The sequence below is a fragment of the Anomaloglossus baeobatrachus genome, chromosome 1 (genome assembly GCF_048569485.1).
Source record: "Anomaloglossus baeobatrachus isolate aAnoBae1 chromosome 1, aAnoBae1.hap1, whole genome shotgun sequence".
NCBI lineage: Eukaryota > Metazoa > Chordata > Amphibia > Anura > Aromobatidae > Anomaloglossus > Anomaloglossus baeobatrachus.
The window spans coordinates 667,145,234-667,167,903 of NC_134353.1; the positions used below are offsets into that span (position 1 = coordinate 667,145,234).

At 47.4% G+C, this 22,670-nt stretch overlaps 1 protein-coding gene across 1 annotated transcript in view; it reads right to left on the reverse strand.

Annotated features, from left to right (window-relative positions):
* Window positions 1-22,670, reverse strand: part of ALKBH2 (alkB homolog 2, alpha-ketoglutarate dependent dioxygenase) — a 40,700-nt gene that overhangs the window by 15,011 nt on the left and 3,019 nt on the right. Inside the window, exon 2 of the mRNA XM_075320033.1 lies at window positions 12,661-13,016. Within this exon, the coding sequence (XP_075176148.1) occupies window positions 12,661-12,931 (271 nt within the window). The 5' untranslated portion in view covers window positions 12,932-13,016. The remainder of the gene's footprint in view (window positions 1-12,660; window positions 13,017-22,670) is intronic.

Below are 22,670 nucleotides of genomic sequence, written 5' to 3' on the forward strand. Positions count from 1 at the left end.
TGTGCTATTTGGCGTATTGTAGGCAAGATACTTTGTGGCATTTGCGTAGTAATGGCATTCTTCTGGCGACACGATCATGCAGCCCATTTTTTCTTCAAGTACCTCCCTATTGTGCATCTTGAAACAGCCACACCACTAGTTTTCAGTGAAAACTGTGTTTCAGCTGATGTTATTTGTGGGTTTTTCTTTGCAACCCGAATAATTTTCCTGGCAGTTGTGGCCGAAATTTGTTGGTCTACCTGATCGTGGTTTGGTTTTTACAGAGCCTCTTATTTTCCATTTGTTAATCAGTTTGAACACTGCTGACTGGCATTATCAATTCCTTGAATATATTTTTGTATCCCTTTACAGTTTAACTATCTTTTCCTGTAGAGCTGTTGACAATTCGTTTGCTTTCCCCATGACTCACAATTCAGAAATGTCAGTGGCTGGATGAAAGATGTAAGGCTATGTGCGCACGTTGCGTAATTACATGCAGTTACGCTGCGCTTTGTAGCGCAGCGTAACTGCATGCGTCCTGCATCCCCTGCATAATCTATGGAGATTGTGCAGGGGCCGTGCGCACGTGGCGTCTTAGAGCGCAGCGCTTCGGCTGCTGCCCGAAGCGCGCGTTCTAAGAAGTGACATGTCACTTCTTCCGTGCGCTTTGCCAGCAGCCCCTGCTCTGTCTATGGCAGGAGCTGCATGCAGAGCGCATGTTCTCTGCCGGCACCATGCGCTTCAGAACGGAGCTTTTCAGCTGCGCTCTGAAGCGCACCTTTTAGGTGCGGTGCAGAGCGCACACATGCGCACATAGCCTAAGGCTATGTGCGCACTTACCGGATTTTGCCGCGGATTTTCTGCGGATTTGCTGCATGTTTCGCTGCATAACATGTTCATAACATCTCTGCAGTGAATCACCAGCAAAACCTATGGGGAAAAAAAAATCCAGTGCGCACTATGTGGATTTTGACAGCTGCATGTTTTGCTGCGGGATTCCCGCAGCAAAAACAATTGCATGTCAATTTTTTTCCGCACATCGCTGCGGGATTTCACTCCATTGACTCCAATGTAATCGCGCAGGGAATAACGCAGGCAGCAAATTCTGTGCGGTTCACTGCGTTTTCCTGCGTTATTCCCTGCGGTATTTCGCGGTTTACCTCCGGTAATGTACATCGCTTGCCTGCGGTTTTGCAGGGAAGTGATGTCATTATGACAGGAAGAGGAAGCCGTGCAGAGAGTAAACACACACAGATCACAGACATCACAGACATAGAAAGCAAACGGACATATAGAAAACAAAACACGTGGGCTCCGCTGTATATTTACCGTCCAGCCGAGGTAAACACACAGCGGCGGCCCGGTATTCTCAGGCTGGGGAGGGAGAGGGGCAGGGTTAATGTCCCCCGCCTCCCTCCCCCTCCCCCTCCAGCAGCCGAGAAGATCAGCCGCAGCTGCCCCGGGACTGTCGCATCCATTATGCGGCACTACCAGAGTGTCTCCGGCTCTTCCTGCAGCCGTGTAGCAGTGGCAGTCAGGGTAATACAAGGAGTTAATGGTGGCGGATCGCCGCCACTAACTCCAGACTTGATCATGGCAGCGTCTATGTGACAGCTGACGTGATCAACCCATAAGTAAAGTGAAAAAACACACCGAAAAATCCTTTATTTTAAATAAAACACAAACAAGCCTCGTTCACCCTTTTATTAACCCCTCCCGAAACAAAGCTCCGACGTAATCCACAGCTCTGGCGTCCTGCGATGCTTGTATCCAGCCGCGACTGACACAGACACTGCTGAATGCAGCCTCGCAGCGAGACAGCAGAGGTAACTCCAGGGCATTTCCCACGGCCGGTAATGTGAACTCACTGCCGACCGTGAGAAATGCAGAGTGTGCTCACAGGGACTCTATCTATCCCTCTGTCTGTCTATCTATTCTTCTGTCTATTTTTCTATCTCAGAATAAAATGACTTTTTTTTTTTCCAATGTGCTTTATTGCATTGAATGCAATAAAGCACATACCAACCCGCACGCGGCAAAACCGCGGCAAACCGCATGCGGTTTGCCACGTTTTTTTTACCGCGGGTGCGGTAATCTTTGAATACCTGCGGAATTTTCTTGAGAAAATTCCATTTTCCAGTGCGCACATAGCCTAAGGCCCGTTTCACACGTCAATGAAAAACAGTGACGTTTTTCACTGGCGTGTAAAACATGCACATGTCCCTGCGTGTGCCGTGATTCACGGCACACGTGGGTTGTCTAAGTGCAATCCGGGCTCCGTTCTCTGTGGCCCGTGATTGCACTTAAAAATCAACTCACCTGTGCGCGCTCCCGCGGTGCAGCATCCTGCCGGCGCTGACCCCCGCAGCAGCTGCTTCTGAGTCGGCTGTGTCGCGCATCATGAATATGCGTGACAGTAATGAGCCGGCTCAGAAGCAGCCGGGAGGACGGGCTGCAGAGGACATCGCTGGACGCCGGGTGAGTTAAAATGTTTATTTTAAAAGCACGTTTTTTTCTGGCACGTGTTTCACGGACCACACCACTGCGTGGTCCGTGGGACATCAGTGATGCCAGAAAAAAAAATGGACATGTCTCCGTGCGGCAATCACGCACACGCGGGTACGCCGCACGGAGACACGTGCAGTGAAAAATCACTGACGTGTGAGCAGACCCATTCATTATAATGTGTCTGCGTATGTCAGTGATTCTGGTACGTTTTAAAAAGAGCACAAATGTCCCAGAATCACTGACGTGTGAAAGGGGCCTTAGGCTATGTGCCCACGCTGCGGATTTACCGCGGATTTGCCGCGGATTTCCCGAAAATCTGCAGCAGCGGCACTTCCAAGCCATTTCAATGGCATTTTGGAAATGCTGTGTCCATGCTGCAGATTTTTCCGCTGCGGATTTGCCGCGGATTTTGATGCGGAAAAATCTGCAGCATGTCAATTGTTTGCTGCGGATTTTGGTGCGGATTTGGGTATAGAATGGGAAAAGAAAAAAAAAAATCCGCATCAAAATCCGCGGTAAATCCGCGGGTGCGGATTTGCCGCGAAAGTCGCGGATTTTCAGGCAGAAAAATCTGCAGGTACATTCTACCGTGGACACATAGCCTTAGGGTATGTGCGCACGTTGCTTTTTACCTGCTTTTTACCTGCTTTTTTGCGGCTTTTTCTTCTGCGCTGTTTAATGCCAAAATGGATGTGTTCTTCTATTCAAGCAAAGTCTATGGGAATTTGGGTTTCTTGTTCACACTATGTTGTTCAAAATGCTGCCTTTTTGTGGCAGAACTTTGGTCAAAAACTCAGCTTTGCAGTGCAAAACCCAAATGGCAAAAACAATTGACATGTTGCTTCTTTGAAAAGCTGAGTTTTTGACCAAAGTTCTGCCTCAAAAAGGCAGCATTTTGAACAACATAGTGTGAACAAGAAACCCAAATTCCCATAGACTTTGCTTGAATAGAAGAACACATCCATTTTGGCATTAAACAGCGCAGAAGAAAAAGCAGCAAAAAAGCAGGTAAAAAGCAGGTAAAAAGCAACGTGCGCACATACCCTTAGAGTGTTTCTGGATCCCAGAAACTCACTCAGCTTTTATGCACACACTGATTACAAGCAAACAGGTCACAGGTGAGGATGTTACCTTTATTAGGCTAAGTTCACATTTCCGCTAAAATCTATCAGTCACAATCCGCTGCTCTTGTAAACAACGGAATCCGTTTAGCGGATTTCGCTGCTCCCATAGACTTGTATGAGCAGCGGATTGTGACTGATGATGCTGCGTTGCACCCTCCGCCCGACTGATCAGTCGTGGAACGACTGACCGCCGGGCGGGGGGAACGCAGCATGTAACGTTTTTTGAGCAGCGAGATCCGTCGGATTTCGCTGCGCATGCTCTCTGGCTCCCTGCACACGTCACCAGCTTTGGTTGGTTACCCGATATTTACCCTGGTTACGGTGCAAGGAGCCAGCGCTAAGCGGTGTAGGCCCGTAACCAAGGTAAATATCGGGTAACCAAGGTAAACATCGGGTGCTTTGCTGTTACCCGATATTTAGGCTGGTTACGTGTGCAGGGAGGCCGACACTTCCCCGCTCGGCCCCGCCCCCTCCCGCACTCCGCACATGTATGTACACACACACACACACGTCCCCAGCCATGCAGACAAGCACTGCCACTGACACCCTCGTCTGGCCCCGCCCCCTGCTCGGCTCCGCCCCCTCCCGCACTTTGCATGTGCACACACACACACACACACACACACACACACACACACATACATGCACATACACACATTCACTCACACATACACTCACCTGTCCCCAGCCATGCAGACCGCAGCACTTCTACTGACATCCTCAGCGCCTGGCCCCGCCCCCCGCTCGGCTCCGCCCCCTCCCGCACTTTGCATGTGCACACACATACATACATACATACATACATGCACATACACACACTCACTCACACATACACTCACCTGTCCCCAGCCATGCAGACCGCAGCACTTCTACTGACATCCTCAGCGCCTGGCCCCGCCCCCCGCTCGGCTCCGCCCCCTCCCGCACTTTGCATGTGCACACACATACATACATACATACATACATGCACATACACACACTCACTCACACATACACTCACCTGTCCCCAGCCATGCAGACCGCAGCACTTCCACTGACATCCTCAGCGCCTGGCCCCGCCCCCCGCTCGGCTCTGCCCCCGAACTCCGCCCCCCGCACACAACGGAATCCGACAAAGAATTCTGTTCTTTGTCATCCGTTGTACAGCGTTGAACAGCGCATCAGTCACATGCGTCAAGCGACGCATGTGACTGATACAAATCAACGGAAATGTGAACTTAGCCTTAGCCATTCAAACCCATTTGTGTCAACTTCTGTGCATGTTATCAGGCCAAAATCTCCAGGGTATGGGAACTTTTGATCAGGGTCATTTGGATGTTTTTGGTTGTCATTATAATTTAAAAAGAGAAAACACAGTTGTTTGACAATAAATGGCTTCACCCAACCAATAACCACAAGTAAGAAAACAAAAAAAAAAAAAAAAAATAATTGTTTTCATATCTGAAAAAAGGCCAAGAAAGCAAAAAACAATCTGCCGGGGTATATAAAGTTTTGAGCACAACTGTATACCAGGATGTGCAATATACATGTCAGAATGAGGGTAGGGCATATTAATATATACAATATATTTATCAGTACAGGCCAAAAGTTTTGACATACCTTCTCATTCAAAGAGTTTTCTTTATTTTCACAACTCTGAAAATTGTAGATTCACATTGAAGATATCAGAACTATGAATTAACTCATGTGGAATGAAATACTTAACAAAAAAGTGTGAAACAACTGATAATATGTCTTATATTCTATTTTCTTCAAAGACATATTTTCAGTTGTTTCACACTTTTTTGTTAAGTATTTCATTCCACATGTGTTAATACATAGTTTTGATGCCTTCAATGTGAATCTACAATTTTCAGAGTCATGAAAATAAAGAAATCTCTGAATGAGCAGGTGTGTCCAAACATTTGGTCTGTACGAATATTATTATTATATATATTTAATATATATATATAATACACCCCCTCACAAAAGTGAGTACTCCCCTCACGTTGTTTCTAAATATTTTATATCTTTTCATGGGACACCACTGAAGGTGTGACCCTTTGATACAATGTAAAGTAGTCAGTGTATAGCTTATATAACAGTGTAACTGTGGCATGCCCTCTTAACTCAAACACACAGCCATTAACCCCTTCACCCCCGGCCACTAAAACACCCTAATGACCGGGCCATTTTTTGCAATTCTGACCAGTGTCACTTTGACAGGTTATAACTCTGGAACGCTTCAACGGATCCTGGCGATTCTGAGATTGTTTTTTCGTGACATATTGTACTTCATGTCAGTGGTAAATTTAGGCCGATATGTTTTGCGTTTATTTGTGAAAATTTAGGAAATTTGGCGAAAATTTTGAAAATTTAGCAATTTTCAAACTTTGAAAATTTATGCCCATAAATCTGAGAGATATGTCACACAAAATAGTTACTAAATAACATTTCCCACTTGTCTACTTTACATCAGCGCAATTTTCGAAACAAATTTTTTTTCCGTTAGGAAGTTAGAAGGGGTCAAAGGTCATCAGCAAATTCTCATTTTTCCAACAAAATTTACAAAATAATTTTTTTTAGGGACCACATTACATTTGAGGTGACTTTGAGAGGCCTAGGTGACAGAAAATACCCAAAAGTGACCCCATTCTAAAAACTACACCCCTCACACTGCTCAAAACCACATCCAATAAGTTTATTAACCCTTTAAGTGCTTCACAGGAACCAAAGCAATGTGGAAGGAAAAAATGAAAATTTTACTTTTTAACACAAAAATGTTACTTTAGCCATAAAATTTTCATTTTTACAAGGGAGAAAAGAGAAAGTACACAATACAATGTATTGTGCATGTTCTCCTGAGTACGCTGATACCCCATATGTGGTAAAAATCAATTGTTTGGGCGCACGGCAGAGCTCGGAAGGCAAGGAGCGCCATTTGAATTTTTGAACGTAAAATTAGCTGCACTCATTAGCGGACGCCATGTCGGGTTTGAAGACCCCCTGAGGTGCCTAACCAATGGAGCTCCCCCACAAGTGACCCCATTTTGGAAACTAGAGCCCTCAAATAATTTTTCTAGATGTTTGGTGAGCACTTTGAACCCCTGGGGGCTTCACAAAAGTTTATAGCGTTGAGCCGTGAAAAGAAAAAATTTTTTTTTTTACCACAAAACGGTTGCTTCAACCAGGTAGCTTTTTTTTTCACAAGGCTATCAGGAAAAAATGCACCATAAAATGTATTGTGCATTTTCTCCTGAGTACGCAGATACCTCACATGTGGTGGAAAGTAATTGTTTGGGCGCATGGCGGGGCTCAGAAGAGAAGGAGCGCCATTTGACAGCAAAATTGGTTGGAATCATTAGCGGACGCCATGTCACGTTTGGAGACCCCCTATGGTGCCTAAACAGTGGAGCTCCCCCACAAGTGACACCATTTTGGAAACTAGAGCCCTCAAATAATTTTTCTAGATGTTTGGTGAGCACTTTGAACACCTGGGGGCTTCACAGAAGTTTATAGAGTTGAGCCGTGAAAAGAAAAAAAAAATTTTTTTACCACAAAACGGTTGCTTCAACTAGGTAGCTTTTTTTTTCACAAGGCTATCAGGAAAAAATGCACCATAAAATGTATTGTGCATTTTCTCCTGAGTACGCAGATACCTCATATGTGGTGGAAAGTAATTGTTTGAGCGCATGGCGGGGCTCAGAAGAGAAGGAGCGCCATTTGACTTTTCAAACGCACAGACGCAGTGCACTGATCGGCCGCTGCAGGACGCACGGTCGGATGCGATAAAAAAAAGCGTCGGGGATACGTAAAAAAAAAAGTCACGCCAAAAATTGACCATGGATGCAGATACGTTATGTGCATCCCTGATCAGCGCTTGGCGGGATGCACGGACGGATGCGATACAAAAAGCGTCGCAAATACGGAAAAAAGTCACGCCAAAAATTGAGCAGGGATGCCGATCAGTTATCTGCATCCCTAATCAGCGCTCGGCGGGACGCACGGACGGATGTGATACAAAAAGCGTCGTGAATACGGAAAAAAGTCACGCCAAAAACTGACCACGGATGCAGATCCGTTATGTGCATCCCTGATCAGCGCTTGGCGGGACGCACGGACGGATGGGATACAAAAAGCGTTGGGGATACGGAAAAAAAAGTCACGCCAAAAATTGAGCAGGGATGCCGATCCGTTATCTGCATCCCTGATCAGCGCTCGGCGAGACGCACGGACGGATGCGATACAAAAAGCGTCGGGGATACGGAAAAAAAAGTCACGCCAAAAATTGAGCAGGGATGCCGATCCGTTATCTGCATCCCTGATCAGCGCTTGGCGGGACGCACGGACGGATGAGGTGTAAAAATGGACAGGGGATACGGAAAAAAAAAAAAGTTATACTCACAGTACCCAGAGGACTAGCAGGAGGATCACTGACCAGAAGAGCTGCAGAGGAACAGATGGCAGAGAGATGGACAGCTTTACAGGAGCAGCAGGCAGATCAGCAGAATGCCCAGGAAGGACCCAGCGATGGACGCAGATGTGATCAGGCCGGTGAAGACAGGTAAGAGGACGTCGGGGGAGAGCAGAGGGGAGGACAGCAGAGGGGGAGAGCAGAGGGGGAGACCGGAGAGGGAGCTGCAGAAGCAGAATAGAGATAATGGGGGAGGCAGTCAGATCGCGGGGGGAGCGGATCGGGATGTCGGGGGGGGGGGGGGGGGTGGTGGTTGGGGGGAGCAGATCGCGGGGGGGGGCACGGCAGGGGCTATCACGGCAGCGCGCAGGGGCACCACGGGAGCGCGCACGGGCTGCAAAGTGAGCACAGTACTCACTTTGCAGAGCAGCGGTGACCTCAGCAGCAGCGGTGGTAGCAGATCGGGATGCCGGGGGGCAGATCGGGATGCCGGGGGGCAGATCGGGGGGGGGGGGGTCACGGGCAGGGGCCTTCACGGGAGCGCGCAGGGGCCTTCACGGGAGCGCGCAGAGAGCGGATTAGTTACCATTAGAGCTGCAGCGGCGGTGACATCAGAGGCGGCGGCAGCAGCAGCGGTGGCGTGGTACCAAAAGTACCAGCCACTCCACGCTGCAGACATGCTGGGGGAGGGCTCACAGGCCAGCACAGGCCTGGGGAGGGCGGCCACCGGCAGATCAGACCGCCCCACTGCACACTGATTGGAGCGATTGCGCGTCATAGCACGATCGCTCCAATCAGTGCTGCAGGGGCTGGGGGCGGCATGTTTGAGGTCCATCTATGATATGCTGCAGCAGCTGCGGCATCTCATAGCTGGATCTCACAGGATCGCACTAATTCGGGCATTATTTTTGCCGAAATTAGTGCGATCGATGTGGTTGGCGGTTCAGATTTGAACAGCCAATCACATCGATCGTCGATAGGGGGTGGCGATGCCGCCCCCCCTGGGGTCAAGCAAAGGTCCCCTGCTGTAAGAAACAGCAGGGGACATCATTTGAAAGCCGTTGCTATGGCCACGGCAATCAAATGAAGTTTAGGCAGTAAAATTACGTCCCTGGTCGTTAAGTCACGTTAAAATAGGACGTAATTTTACTGCCCGCGGTCGTGAAGGGGTTAATGGATAAACCATTGGCAACAAAAGTGAGTACACCCCTAAGTGAAAATGGCCAAATTGTACCCAATTAGCCATTTTCCCTCCTGGGTGTCATTTGACTTAGCGTTACAAGGTCTCAGGTGTGACTAGGGAGCAGGTGAGTTAAATTTGGTGTTATCACACACTCTCTCATACTGTACACTGGAAGTTCAATATGGCGCCTCATGAAAAATAATTCTCTGAGGATCTCAAGAAAAAGAATTGTTGTTCTAAATAAAGATGGCCTAGGCTGTGACAAGAATGCCAACATACTGACACTAAACTGAATGGCCAAGATCATACAGCAGTTTAAAAAGACAGGTTCCACTCAGAACAGGCCTCGCCATGGTCGACCAAAAAGTTGAGTGCACATACTTAGTGTCATCCAGAGGTTGTCTTGTCAAAAAAAGACGTATGAGTGTTGCCAGCATTGCTGCAGAAGTTAACTGGGGGGGTGGGGGGGTTGCCAGTCAGTGCTCAGACCATACACTACACACAATTTATTATTGGGGTAATATGTCTATCAATCCTGTGATTTCTATTGTTCCACAACTTTTCCTTCTTAGTGTTGCTATTTAAATTGTGAAGAGAATTTATTTAAACTTGTTTTCTCATTACATTGTGACTTTTATTTCCCTGAACTTCAAGATTTGTCATGATCAAATGTTTACAGTACCCATATCTGACAGTTTCTCCACTTTTTCCATCTAGACAGTGCCTTGCAAAAGTATTTGGCCCCCTAGAATTTTTCAACCTTTTCCCACATTTCTGGCTTCAAACATAAAGATAAAAAATGTAATGTTATGGTGAAGAATCAACAACAAGTGGGACACAATTGTGAAGTTGAATGAAATTTATTGCTCATTTTAAACTTTTGTAGAAAAGAATAAACTGAAAATTGGGGCGTGCAATATTATTTGTCCCCTTTACTTTCAGTGCAGCAAACTCACTCCAGAAGTTCATTGAGGATCTCTGAATGATCCAATGTTGTCCTAAATTACTGATAATGATTAATATAACCCACCTGTGTGTAAGGCTATGTGCGCAAGTTGCGTTCTATTACACAGCGTAAAAGTCACTGCATGTGCGTCTCAGAACGCAACCGAAAAGCTGCGTTCTGAGATGCATTCGGCAGAACGCAACGTGCGCACATTCCTGCAGAATTCATGCGTTCTGGATGCTTGCTCTGCCATGGGAAAAGCATCCAGAGCGCACATTTTTGACAGTGCGGTCCCACTCTGCTCTGCTGCATCCCCATACACTTTCAGCAGAGCCGACTGGGACCGGAATGTCAAAAAGAGCACATGGCTGGCTGCGGGAGACAGCCGCGCGATCAGAATGAACTCGGGTGAACTTCACCCGACTTAATTGTGATCGCGTAGCTCTGTCAGTGTGCCGCAGCTTGATATGCGGTCACAGGTGAAGGACTCACCTGGGACCGCAAATCTGAGTGACTGCAGTGAGCCACGCGATCACCGGTGCCGTCACTCAGGTTACCCGCGGCCAGCTCGAGTCCTCCACCCGAGACCTGTGGCCGCGGGTAACCTGAGACGTCCCCGCACACATCCCAACATCCCCGCACACATCCCGACATTACCGCCGACATCCCCGCACACATTCCAACACTACAGCCCTCATCAACACACACACACACACACCGGCATTACCTCAGTGACGTCCCCGCTGACAGAGCGATTCCCTTCAGTTTCTGCATGGAGCGGACAGGAGTGGTGGTGTTGTACGGCCGCTCCGGTCAGCTTCATGTAGCAGAGCTGGATGTGTCGCGAGACCTCGTGGACTACGCCAGACCTGGAGGTGTGTTTGGGGATTTTAATAAAGTGGTGAAAGAGGGTGGTTTTTGTTTTTTATTTCAAATAAAGGATTTTTTGGGTGTATGTGTTTATTTACTTTCACCAGGTTAATCATTGGGGGTGTCTCATAGACGCCTGCCATGATAAACCTAGGACTTAGTGGCAGCTATGGGCTGCTGCCATTAACTCCTTATTACTCAGATTGCCACCGCAACAGGGCAGTTCTGGATGAGCCGGGTACAGTCCCGGGACTGTCGCATCTAATCCATGCGGCAATTCCAGGCGGCTGCTGGCTGATATTTTTAGGCTGGGGTGCTCCCCATAACGTGGGCTCCCCATCCTGAAAATACCAGCCTTCAGCCGTGTGGCTTTACCCTGGCTGGTATCAAAATTGGGGGGGGACCGCGCGCCGTTTTTTTTAATTTATTTATTTTACTGCACTACATAGACCCGCCCACCGGCGGCTGTGATTGGTTGCAGTGAGACAGCTGTCACTCAGCATGGGGGCGTGTCTGACTGCAAACAATCATAGGCGCGGGTGAAGCAGGGAAGAAGAGATTGAATAATGGGCGGCCGGCATTTTCAAAAGCAGGAGAAGCTGCCAGAGCAGTGTGACAGCCGTGCAGCTGATCGGTGAGTAAGAGAGGGGGGAGAGGGATAGACCGACCGGGAGACACAGAGACCGACAGACACAGAGAGAGACAGACATTACAACCAATACGCACAAAAGTAGTGACACGTCAATTCTTAGAACACGCTCTTCGGGCAGCAGCCGAAGCGCTGCGCTCTAATACGCCACGTGCGCATGGCTCCTGCATAATCTTCACAGATTATGCTGGGGACGAAGGACGCATGCAGTTACGCTGCGGTGCAGATCGCAGCGTAACTGCATGTAAATACGCAACGTGCGCACATAACCTAAGGCTGCTTTCACACTAAGCTTTTTTAACATGCGTCATGAACGTTTTTTTAACGCAAAAACAGATCCAATGCACATGTGTTTTCATTTCAATGCATTTGCAATGGACTCTCGTTAACATGCGTTCACCTGCGTTATAGTGAGGATCCAGTGACTTGCAGTTTAACTTTTTTCAAAAACGCTACTTGTAGCGTTTTTGAGCTGCGTCCAAATACTGTTTTTCACTGGATCCTGACTATACTGCACGCAAACGCATGTGAACGCTGGCATGCTGATAGACAGGATCCTGCTTGCTCTACTGAGCATGCCCAGAAACCAGCCTGGCGTGATCAGTCTCTCTCTCCCCTTCTCTCTCTCCCGCTTGAGAGCGGTGGACGCTCGTAACCAAGGTAAATATTGGGTAAGCAAGCAAAGCGCTTCGCTTAGGTACCCAATGTTTACCTTGGTTACTAGCGTCCGCAGCTTTCAGATGCCGGCTCCCAGTCTATCACGTTCAGTTCCCCTCACTCCCGATCACATGACTTCAATGCCTGCCCATAAACTTTAAGTGACAGGATCATGCAAAATAACATGCGTTTGCATGTGTTTTTCCTTTGTAAAAACAGGATCCACTTTTACAGCGAAAAAAAAAAAAATTCATGACGCATGTTAAAAAACGTAGTGTGAAAGCAGCCTTACAGAGGGAGATGTCAAGCAAAACAGGCTGACCAGTTCATGGATAGCTGCAAAGTGATCACCTGTAAAATATATAATGTTCTTCTCCAGCTGCTGAAATAGATCATTAGCTTCTGTCTTGTTAAAAAGAGTGGTATAGTCACAGCTCAGGTTTTCTGCACGGATTCTCTTCCATGTATAGGTTTCTTCCAGCAAAGAATCCATGTTTTCTATCCTGCCCTTCTTTCCAGGCAGGTCTTCTGCTTGATGGCCAGTGTCTGAACATCCAGCATTTTCATCTACAAGAGTCCTTTTGCTTTTAGTTTGGGATTTTTTAATCACAAACTTATCCATTATTTTAACATGCTGCAGATAGAAAATCCATTTGTGTAAACATAGAAGGAGTTGTCCAGTGGAGGTTATTTTACCACCGTGTCACCTGGAAAAGAACAAGAAGAATAAAATACTGAAAACAACCATACCATTTACAAACAGTGGATGAGCAAGGAAAGAAGTCCAGCTCCACAAACATGCAAGCTTCTTTATTTAAAGGGGTTATCCGGCTTCTTTTGACTTTTTTTCATTATTACACTATTGGGCTACATTGGGGCAGGTAAGTAGATAGAGACCACTTACCTGCCCTGCTGTCAGCCCCTCACCCCCGGCTCAGAGCGGTCATGTGACCGCTCCTGTCGCGATTTTGCTGCTTCCGGTCATTTCATGTCAACATGGGCAGGGCCATGTTGACATGCAAATGTGGAACAGCATGTTGCCGCCCTGCTGGGCTGTACAGTGCGGAGTCCCCGCCCCATTCCCTGCACCCTCCCACACATTCCCCCCCACCTCTTTTACTCTCCAGTAACCTCCCCCTGCACTGCTGTGGGGTCCGTGACCTGGGGGAGGGGCCTGGCGGCAGCTGCCGTGGTGTCAGCGCCAGCACCAGGCCCCCTGCCCAGGATCGCACATTCAAATGTACCGGCATCACAGATCACAGATGCCGGTACATTTGAAAGTGCTGATGAGAAGCAGCGCAGCGCTGCTTCTCATCACTGTCCCTCCGGCTGTCTGTGCTCTTTTCAGCACAGTGGTGACGTCACTACTGTGCTGATATGTCCAGAGCACAGACAGTGCGCGAACGTGCAGGAGCGGCGGGGACCGAGGACGGGTGAGTATGTACTCCCTACATGTGTTCCCTATGGAGGGGGGTGCGCAGAGCCATATGTGTGCGTGTGCAGAGCCATATGTGTGCAGAGCCATGTGTGTGCGTGTGCAGAGCCATGTGTGTGCGTGTGCAGAGCCATGTGTGTGCGTGTGCAGAGCCATGTGTGTGCGTGCGGTGCAGAGCCATATGTGTGCGTGCGGTGCAGAGCCATATGTGTGCGGTGCAGAGCCATATGTGTGCGGTGCAGAGCCATATGTGTGCGTGTGCAGAGCCATATGTGTGCGTGTGCGGTGCAGAGCCATATGTGTGCGTGTGTGGTACAGAGACATATGTCCAGAGCACAGACAGCGCGCGAACGTGCAGGAGCGGCGGGGACCGGGGACGGGTGAGTATGTACTCCCTACATGTGTTCCCTATGGAGGGGGGTGCGCAGAGCCATATGTGTGCGTGTGCAGAGCCATATGTGTGCGTGTGCAGAGCCATGTGAGTGCGTGTGCAGAGCCATGTGAGTGCGTGTGCAGAGCCATGTGAGTGCGTGTGCAGAGCCATGTGTGTGCGTGTGCAGAGCCATGTGTGTGCGTGTGCGGTGCAGAGCCATATGTGTGCGTGTGCGGTGCAGAGCCATATGTGTGCGGTGCAGAGCCATGTGTGTGCGTGTGCGGTGCAGAGCCATATGTGTACATGTGCGGTACAGAGCCATATGTGTGCGGTGCAGAGCCATATGTGTGCGTGTACGGTGCAGAGCCATATGTGTGCGTGTGCGGTGCAGAGCCATATGTGTGCGTGTGCGGTGCAGAGCCATATGTGTGCGTGTGCGGTGCAGAGCCATATGTGTACATGTGCGGTACAGAGCCATATGTGTGCGGTGCAGAGCCATGTGTGCGTGTGCGGTGCAAAGCCATATGTGTGTGGTGCAGAGCCATATGTGTGCATGTGAGGTGCAAAGCCATATGTGTGTGTGTGCGGTGCAGAGCTATATGTGTGCGGTACAGAGCCATATGTGTGCGTGTGCGGTACAGAGCCATATGTGTGCGTGTGCGGTACAGAGCCATATGCGTACGGTGCAGAGCATACGTGTGCGGTGCAGAACCATATGTGTGCGTGTGCGGTGCAGAGCCCGATGTGGGGCTGTTATTTGCAATGCTGTAGTAATACCAGGTCAGGTGCTGGGGAAGAATACTGACAGGGAATGTGTGTGCAGGGGGCGAGGCTGGACACTGGGGTGGCGCTGGACACTGGGGTGGGTGGTGACAGCTCTGACTGAGGTTCAGCACAGGAAGTGGTCAGTTTGCTGGATCTGAATGTAAACAAGAGCTGCAGAGAATAAAGGGATAATTCAAGAGGAACAAAAGTTAGAAAACAAAAAATAATGTAGGTGTGATTTATATGACAATACAGCACAGATAAACTTAAAAATTTTTGCACCCAAAACATGCACCCTGGGCTGTCCAGATCACAGCAGAGGGAGAAGATTGCCACCATCTTGGTGGAGCCCACAGTGTACAGTCATGGCCAAAAGTTTTGAGAATGCTACAAATATTAATTTTTACAAAGTCTACTGCTTAAGTTTTCCTAATGGCAATTCGCATATACTCCAGAATGTCATAAAGAGTGATCAGCTTAACAGCAATTACTTGCAAAGTCAATATTAGCTAAGAAAATGAACTTTAACCCCCAAAACACATTTCAACAGCATTGCATTCCTGCCTTAAAAGGAGCAGCTAACATTGTTTTAGTGATTGTTCCATTAACACAGGAGTGGGTGTTGATGAGGACAGGGCTGGCGATCAGTCATGATTAACTAAGAATGACACCACTGGACACTGTAAAAGGAGGCTGGTGCTTGGTATCATTGTTTCTCTTCAGTTAACCATGGTTATCTCTAAAGAAACACGTGCAGCCATCATTGCTCTGCACAAAAATAGCCTAACAGGGAAGAGTATCGCAGCTACAAAGATTGCACCTCAGTCAACAATCTATCGCATCATCAAGAACTTCAAGGAGATAGCTTCCATTGTTCCAAAAAGGCTCCAGGGTGCCCAAGAAGGACCAGCAAACGCCAGGACTGTATCTTAAAACTGTTTCAGCTGCGGGATCGGACTACCAGCAGTGCCGAGCTAGCTCAGCAATGGCAGCAGGCTGGTGTGAGCGCTTCTGCACGCACTGTGAGGCGGAGCCTGCTTGAGCAAGGCCTGGTTTCAAGGAGGGCAGCAAAGAAGCCACTTCTCTCCAGAAAAAACATCAGGGACCGACTGATATTCTGCAAAAGGTACAGGGAGTGGACTGCTGAGGACTGGGGTAAAGTCATTTTCTCAGATGAATCCCCTTTGATTGTTTGGGACATCTGGAAAACAGCTTATTAGGAGAAGAAGAGGTGAGCGCTACCACCAGTCTTGTCTCATGCCAACTGTTAAGCATCCTGAAACCATTCATGTGGGGGGTTGCTTCTCAGCCAAGGGAATCGGCTCACTCACAGTCTTACCTAAAAACACAGCCATGAATAAAGAATGGTACCAGAATGTCCTCCAAGAGCAACTTCTCCCAACTGTCCAAGAGCAGTTTGGCGCCCAACAATGCCTTTTTCAGCATGATTGAGCACCTTGCCATAAAGCAAAGGGGATCACTAAATGGCTCATGGAACAAAACACAAAGATTTTGGGTCCATGACCTGGAAACTCCCCAGATCTTAATCCCATTGAGAACTTGTGGGCAATCATCAAGAGACGGGTGGACAAACAAAAACCAACAAATTCTGGCAAAATGCAAGCATTACTTATGCAAGAATGGACAGCTATCAGTCAGGATTTGGTCCAGAAGTTGATTGAGAGCATTCCGGTGAGAATTGCAAAGGTCCTGAAGAAGAAGGGTCAACACTGCAAATATTGACTTGCTGCATTAACTCATTCTGTCAATATAACCTTTTGGTACTCATAATATGATTGCAATTATATTTCTGTATGTGATGTAAACATCAGACAAACAATTAAAAACCAGAGGGCAACAGATCATGTGAAAATATAATTTTGGTGCCATTCTCAAAACTTTTGGCCATGACTGCTGTTTGCTACTCTTTTCCCCTGTAACCCTCCAAGATGGGGTGAGTACAGGTGCTGGGCGGCAGTGATTGCACCGTAATCGATCCTGGCATGCTGCTCACCCCCCCCCCCCTTCCCATCTCCCTCTGCTCACTCCCTCTGCGCCGCTGCTCACTCCCCTTCCCCTCCACTCACCCCCCCCTCCTCACGTGTGCACACCTAGGGCCTCCGCTCCTCGCTGCTCTGTGCTGTGATCGCTGATGGGAGGAACAGATACCAGGCTGACAGGACAGGCTGCCGGGGGCGCAGGTCTGAGGAGTGTGTGCGGCTGGGAACACAGATCGCGGCATGACATCTGTAGTGCAGTGCTGCTCAGGCTGCAGATCACCCCTCCTCGCCGCATGTCATCTCAGACCGCCAATCCCAGCTGTCAGCAAAGTATAGGGGGGCACGGGATGCAGTGGGGCACTATGCAGCGGTCCTTAGTGAACCTTTAGACATTAGGATCACACTTTGCGGTCACCAACAATATGGCTCCGCACTGTGATCCTAAACTGAATTCTCTCATCTTTTTGGAAGCCCCCAGATTGGAAGGGGGAGGAGTGACATCACACACAAGAAAGCAGATTTCACCAACTTTTACTGTAGTTGTCATGTGAGCTAGTTCTACAGTAGGATTTCAGCAGCTGCTCCCACTAATGTTTAAGAGTGGAAAATATCAGGGTTTTTTTTATATTTTTCTCAATGAAAAACAATATTTAAACAAAACATTAATACTTTACTTTTTTTTTTTACGACACCTTCCCTTTAAGTACACAACTGCACTCAGTAACCAGTACCACAATCACCAAATGTTCTGGATCACAAAACCTCACCAGACCAGTTAAGATAAACTATAGCTTGCATAGAAGGAAGACTCTAGCCAGCATACATATGGGGGACCAATTACATCTTCTCCCATTCTAACATGTGATCTAAAGAGACTAACAAGCAGACTAGCAGAGATTAACTCCTGCTAGCCTGCCTATGAACTACTATTCTGCAGGTCGAGGTCAGAGTCTGCCTGCAGACACAAGAGACGTTATCAGATGGAGTGTCATAATCAGTAGTCTGAACATATCCAGCTGCCGCCATGACAGTTGTCGAAGTTTGTAAAAATCTCGGTGTGACAGTACCCCTCCCTCTTAGTGTGATCTCATCTCAGGACCTCATTGCTCTGGATGGAAGAGATGAAAAGTCCTAACCAGGCACTCAGCATGGATATCAGAGGCTGGTACCCAAGTCCTCTCCTCAGGATCGTAACCCTGGCAATACTCCAAATAGTGCAATGAATAGCAAATGAAACTAGACTCAACGATCTTGATATTCTAATGACCCATCGACGAAGACCAGAAGTAAAGGGAGAGAGGTTCCTGAAGCCACATTTTTTTTTTTAATTTTATTTTTTTTCTAAACAGATCTGTGGAATACATTTTGGATTTTGAAAGATGCAAAGCCAGAGGAAAGCAACAGGATTAAATGACAGCTATAATTTTCTACTAACCAATAAATCGGGGTCTTAAAGGGAACCAATCACCAGGATTCTCGTCTATAACCTACAGCCAACAAAGCAGATTTCATGAAGTAACATTTTTCTATTGGCTGAGGCCCCGCCCCTTCCCATCACATGGGTATGACCTCACCGCAGGTACTGGAAGAGAAAAGTTGCATCAATTGTATTATGCCAATTCTAACAGGGGGAGGGGATAACTATGAATTCCCCAGCAGATATCTGTTCCTCAGCTGCTGTCACTCAAGCAGCTGCCAATTTTATAAACTTTACTCTCTTGGATTTCAAAAACCTATACATCCAAGCTGACCACTACAGGTATGTATAGAATCAGCCTGATAGTGCCAGTGTAGCACTGGCTTTAGGTTATATACAAAAATCCTGATCATTGTTTCCCTTTAATTTCAATGAAGGTATCTTAAATTTAATATTTTAGTAGATAACCACACCAGATCACCCACACACAGATCCGGACCAGGCATCTACAGTCAGCAGCACATTTATACTTATACTTATTATTTATAACCCATGTCCCGAAAAATGCTGCTGAACCATCTCCCATGTAGACTATAATGAGATAAAGAACTCCTCCCCAGGTACCCTTGATGAGTGCTCCTCCTCTAGCATACAGAACAGGGGATGCGAAACACACCCACACAATCCCAGAAGATTCATGACAACGATTATTAATGGGAAATTCAGCGAGAGAATGGAATGAAGACCACTCTTCTTGATTATCAGATGGAAAACAACACAAATACTGCTCCAAATTCTGATTTAGGCTATGTGCGCACGTCGCATAAAAACATGCAGTTACGCTGCGCTTTGTAGCGCAGCGTAACTCCATGCGTCCTGCGTCCCCTGCACAGTCTATGGAGACTGTGCAGGGGCCGTGCGCACGTGGCGTTTAAGAGCGCAGCGCTTCGCCTACTGCCGAAGCGCTGCGCAAAAAGAAGTGACATGTCACTTCTTTCCTGCGCTTTGCCGGCAGCTCCTGCTCTGTCTATGGCAGGAGCTGCAGGCAGAGCGCATGGAATCGGCGCTCACTACGGACATTTCTGCAGCGATCTAAAGCGCACATGTGCTCTTCAGATCGCTGCAGAAATTTCTGCAGGGCTTGTACGCAACGTGCGCACATAGCCTTACACGTTTTGTTTGCCCATTAGACTGAGGGTGGAACGGAATGCCAAAGAAAGATAATTTAATCCCTATCCGGGAGCAAAAAGCTCTCCAAAATTTGGCAATGAATTGAGCTCCTGTATCCAAAATAATATTAGAGGGAACTCCATGGAGTGTGACATCTCATGTACAAAGACCTGGTATTAGGTAAGATGCTAAGGTGCTGTTTGCTTCTCTGTACCAAAATTGTTCAAAAAAATGTATATGATTTAATAAAAAAGGATGGCAAGGTGATCATTTTTGTTTTCTTAAAATGTATCCACCACAACCAAAATGACCATATTATCAGCAGAGCAGGGAAAATCTAATATATAAAAGGTGTGTGTGTATGTGTATACAGTGTGTCCACCCATATCCTGTCCATCGCCATTAATTTGAGAACGGCGGCAGCTATAGGCATAGAAGTGGTGTCTAGGTATAGTAAAGTATCCATGCGCTACACAATGAAACCACCTATAGCGCCACCTGGTGGAAAACAACGGAGTTAGAATTTTTATCTCAAACTGAACGAGAGAGAAAAAAAGTGAATTACAAAGAACTTTTTAGGTTTAATTTTTTTTTTAATTTTACTAGTCCTCCTAGGGGGCTATAAGGATCAGCAGTCTGATCGCTCATTCTTTTCTCCTTCAGAGCAGCACCTTTCAGATTGGGAAAAATGATCATCTTTTGTAACCTGTAGTACTTTGCTGCTTGTTACAGGACTTGAGTCATGTGGGCTACAGGAGTGATCACATGAACTTGTGCTACCATGACAACCATTGGATGCACATGAGCACGTCACGTGACTTCCGGTGGAGGCCAGTGAGTACAGATCAACTGCGATTACCATTAAAAATAGCGCTGTCACATTTTGACAGCGCCATTTAAGGGGCTAACAGATACGGTGGATAGGGATTCCACTCGTGCTTGCAAGGCACACATCAGCTATACAAATCAGCTGATATGTGCATGGATCCCCCCGGCTGCCATAGGCAGCCGGTGGGGGATTAACATTATGACCACAAGGACGTAATATTACTGCCCGCAGTCGTTAAGGAGTTAATAGGAGCTCTGATTGCTATAGGCAACAAAGGACATTGCTAGTATAAGACAGCGTGTCAGTTAATATGATTTCAGAAAAGACATACACACACACAGACACAAAAACACCAAAACAAAGACACACACAGAGACACGCACAGACAGACAGGCAGACAGAGAGACACTTAGTTAGGCCCGTTTCACACGTCAGTGAAAAACACTGACGTTTTTCACTGCCGTGTAAAACACGCACATGTCCCTCCTTGTGCCGTGAATCACGGCACACGTGGGTTGTCTAAGTGCAATCCGGGCTCCGTTCTCCGTGGCCCGTGATTGCATTTAGAGATTAACTCACCTGAGCGCGCTCCCGCTCTCCATGGTGCTGATCGCTCCCGCGGTGCAGCATCCGGCCGGCGTTGGCCCCCGCAGCAGCTGCTTCCGGGTCGGCTGTGTCGTGCATCATGAATATGCGCGACAGTAATGAGCCGGCTCAGAAGCAGCAGGCTGCACGGGCTGCAGAGGACATCGCTGGAGCCGGGTGAGTAAAAATGATTTTTATTTTAAAAGCACTTTTTTTTCTGGCACGTGTTTCACGGACACACCACTGCGTGCTCCGTGGGACATCAGTGATGCCAGAAAAAAAATGGACATGTCTCCGTGCGGCAATCACGGACACGCGGGTACGACGCACGGAGACACGTGCAGTGAAAAATCACTGATGTGTGAGCAAACTCATTCATTATAATGGGTCTTCGTATGTCAGTGATTCTGGTACGTTAAAAAAAAAAAAAAAAAAGCACAAACGTACCAGAATCACTGACGTGTGAAACAGGCCTAACTATCCCAGGCAACACCAGGTACTACAGCTAGTCAGTTATAAAATTCATAGAAATGTCACTCCATGGTTGGCTGGGAAAACTCAAAGGCTGCAATCATTCCAAAAGACAAGAGTAAGATGCCTTTGAGCGCACACAGGTGGCACATGCAGACACATAGGCTACCACATTCCTCCAGATCTTGGGCCACCAGAAATGACTTAACCCCAGGGTGACCTGGCAGAACAGAATCATGATGCTCTTCCAGAACCTAAAAGACGAAGATTCAGAAAAACAAATGACTTATTCATCAGAACTCCAGAAAGCGCATCAGTTTAGAACACATCACTAAATTCAGAGAGAACCACAATGACTTGTGGTAACTGCCGAAATGGAGGTTCCTAAACAGTGATCTTCACAATATGTGTTCGACTATTATTTCTTGGGTTTGCCAGTCAACAGTGGAAGTAATGTAATTCTAACCAGGGGAACTCAAAAACAATTTGTGCAGGAAGGCCCTTGAGAACATACCATGATATGAATGGAGTACCCCTATACGGAGTTGCAGCCCCCGCACACACACATTGCTTTAGCTCCTGTGAAGCACGTATAAGGTTAATAAACTTCTTGGATGTGGTTTTGAGCAGTGTGAGGGGGTGCCGTTTATTGAATGGTGTCACTTTTTGTTATTTTCTATCACCTAAGTCCCTTAACCCCTTCAGTCCCGGGGCACTTTCCGTTTTTGTTTTTTGCTCCCTTTCTTCCGAGAGCCGTAACTTTTATTTTTCCGTCAATCTTGCCATATGAGGGCTTGTTTTTTGCGGGACAAGTTGTACTTTTAAATGAAACCATAAGTTTTACCATATGGTGTACTGGAAAACAGCAAAAAAATTCCAAGTGTGGAAAAACTGCAAAAAAAGTGTGAAGGCACAATAGTTTTTGGGATGTTTTATTCACGGTGTTCACTATATGGTAAAACTGATGTGTGGGTGTGATTCCTGAGGTCGGTGCGAGTTTGTAGACACCAAACATGTATAGGTTTACGTGTATCTAAGGGGTTAAAGAAAATTCACAAGCTTGGCCAATAAAAGTGGCGCACGTTTTACGCCATATTCCGTGACCCCTAGCGGTCTCATTTTTCTGGATCTATGGCTCAATGACGGCTTATTTTTTGCGTCTCTAGCTGACGTTTGTAATGGTACCATTTTTCCTCAGATGCTACGTTTTGATCGCCTGTTATTGCATTTTGCGTAAAACTTGCGGCGACCAAAAAAACGTAATTTTGGCATTTGGAATTTTTTTGCCACTACGCCGTTTACCAATCAGATTAATT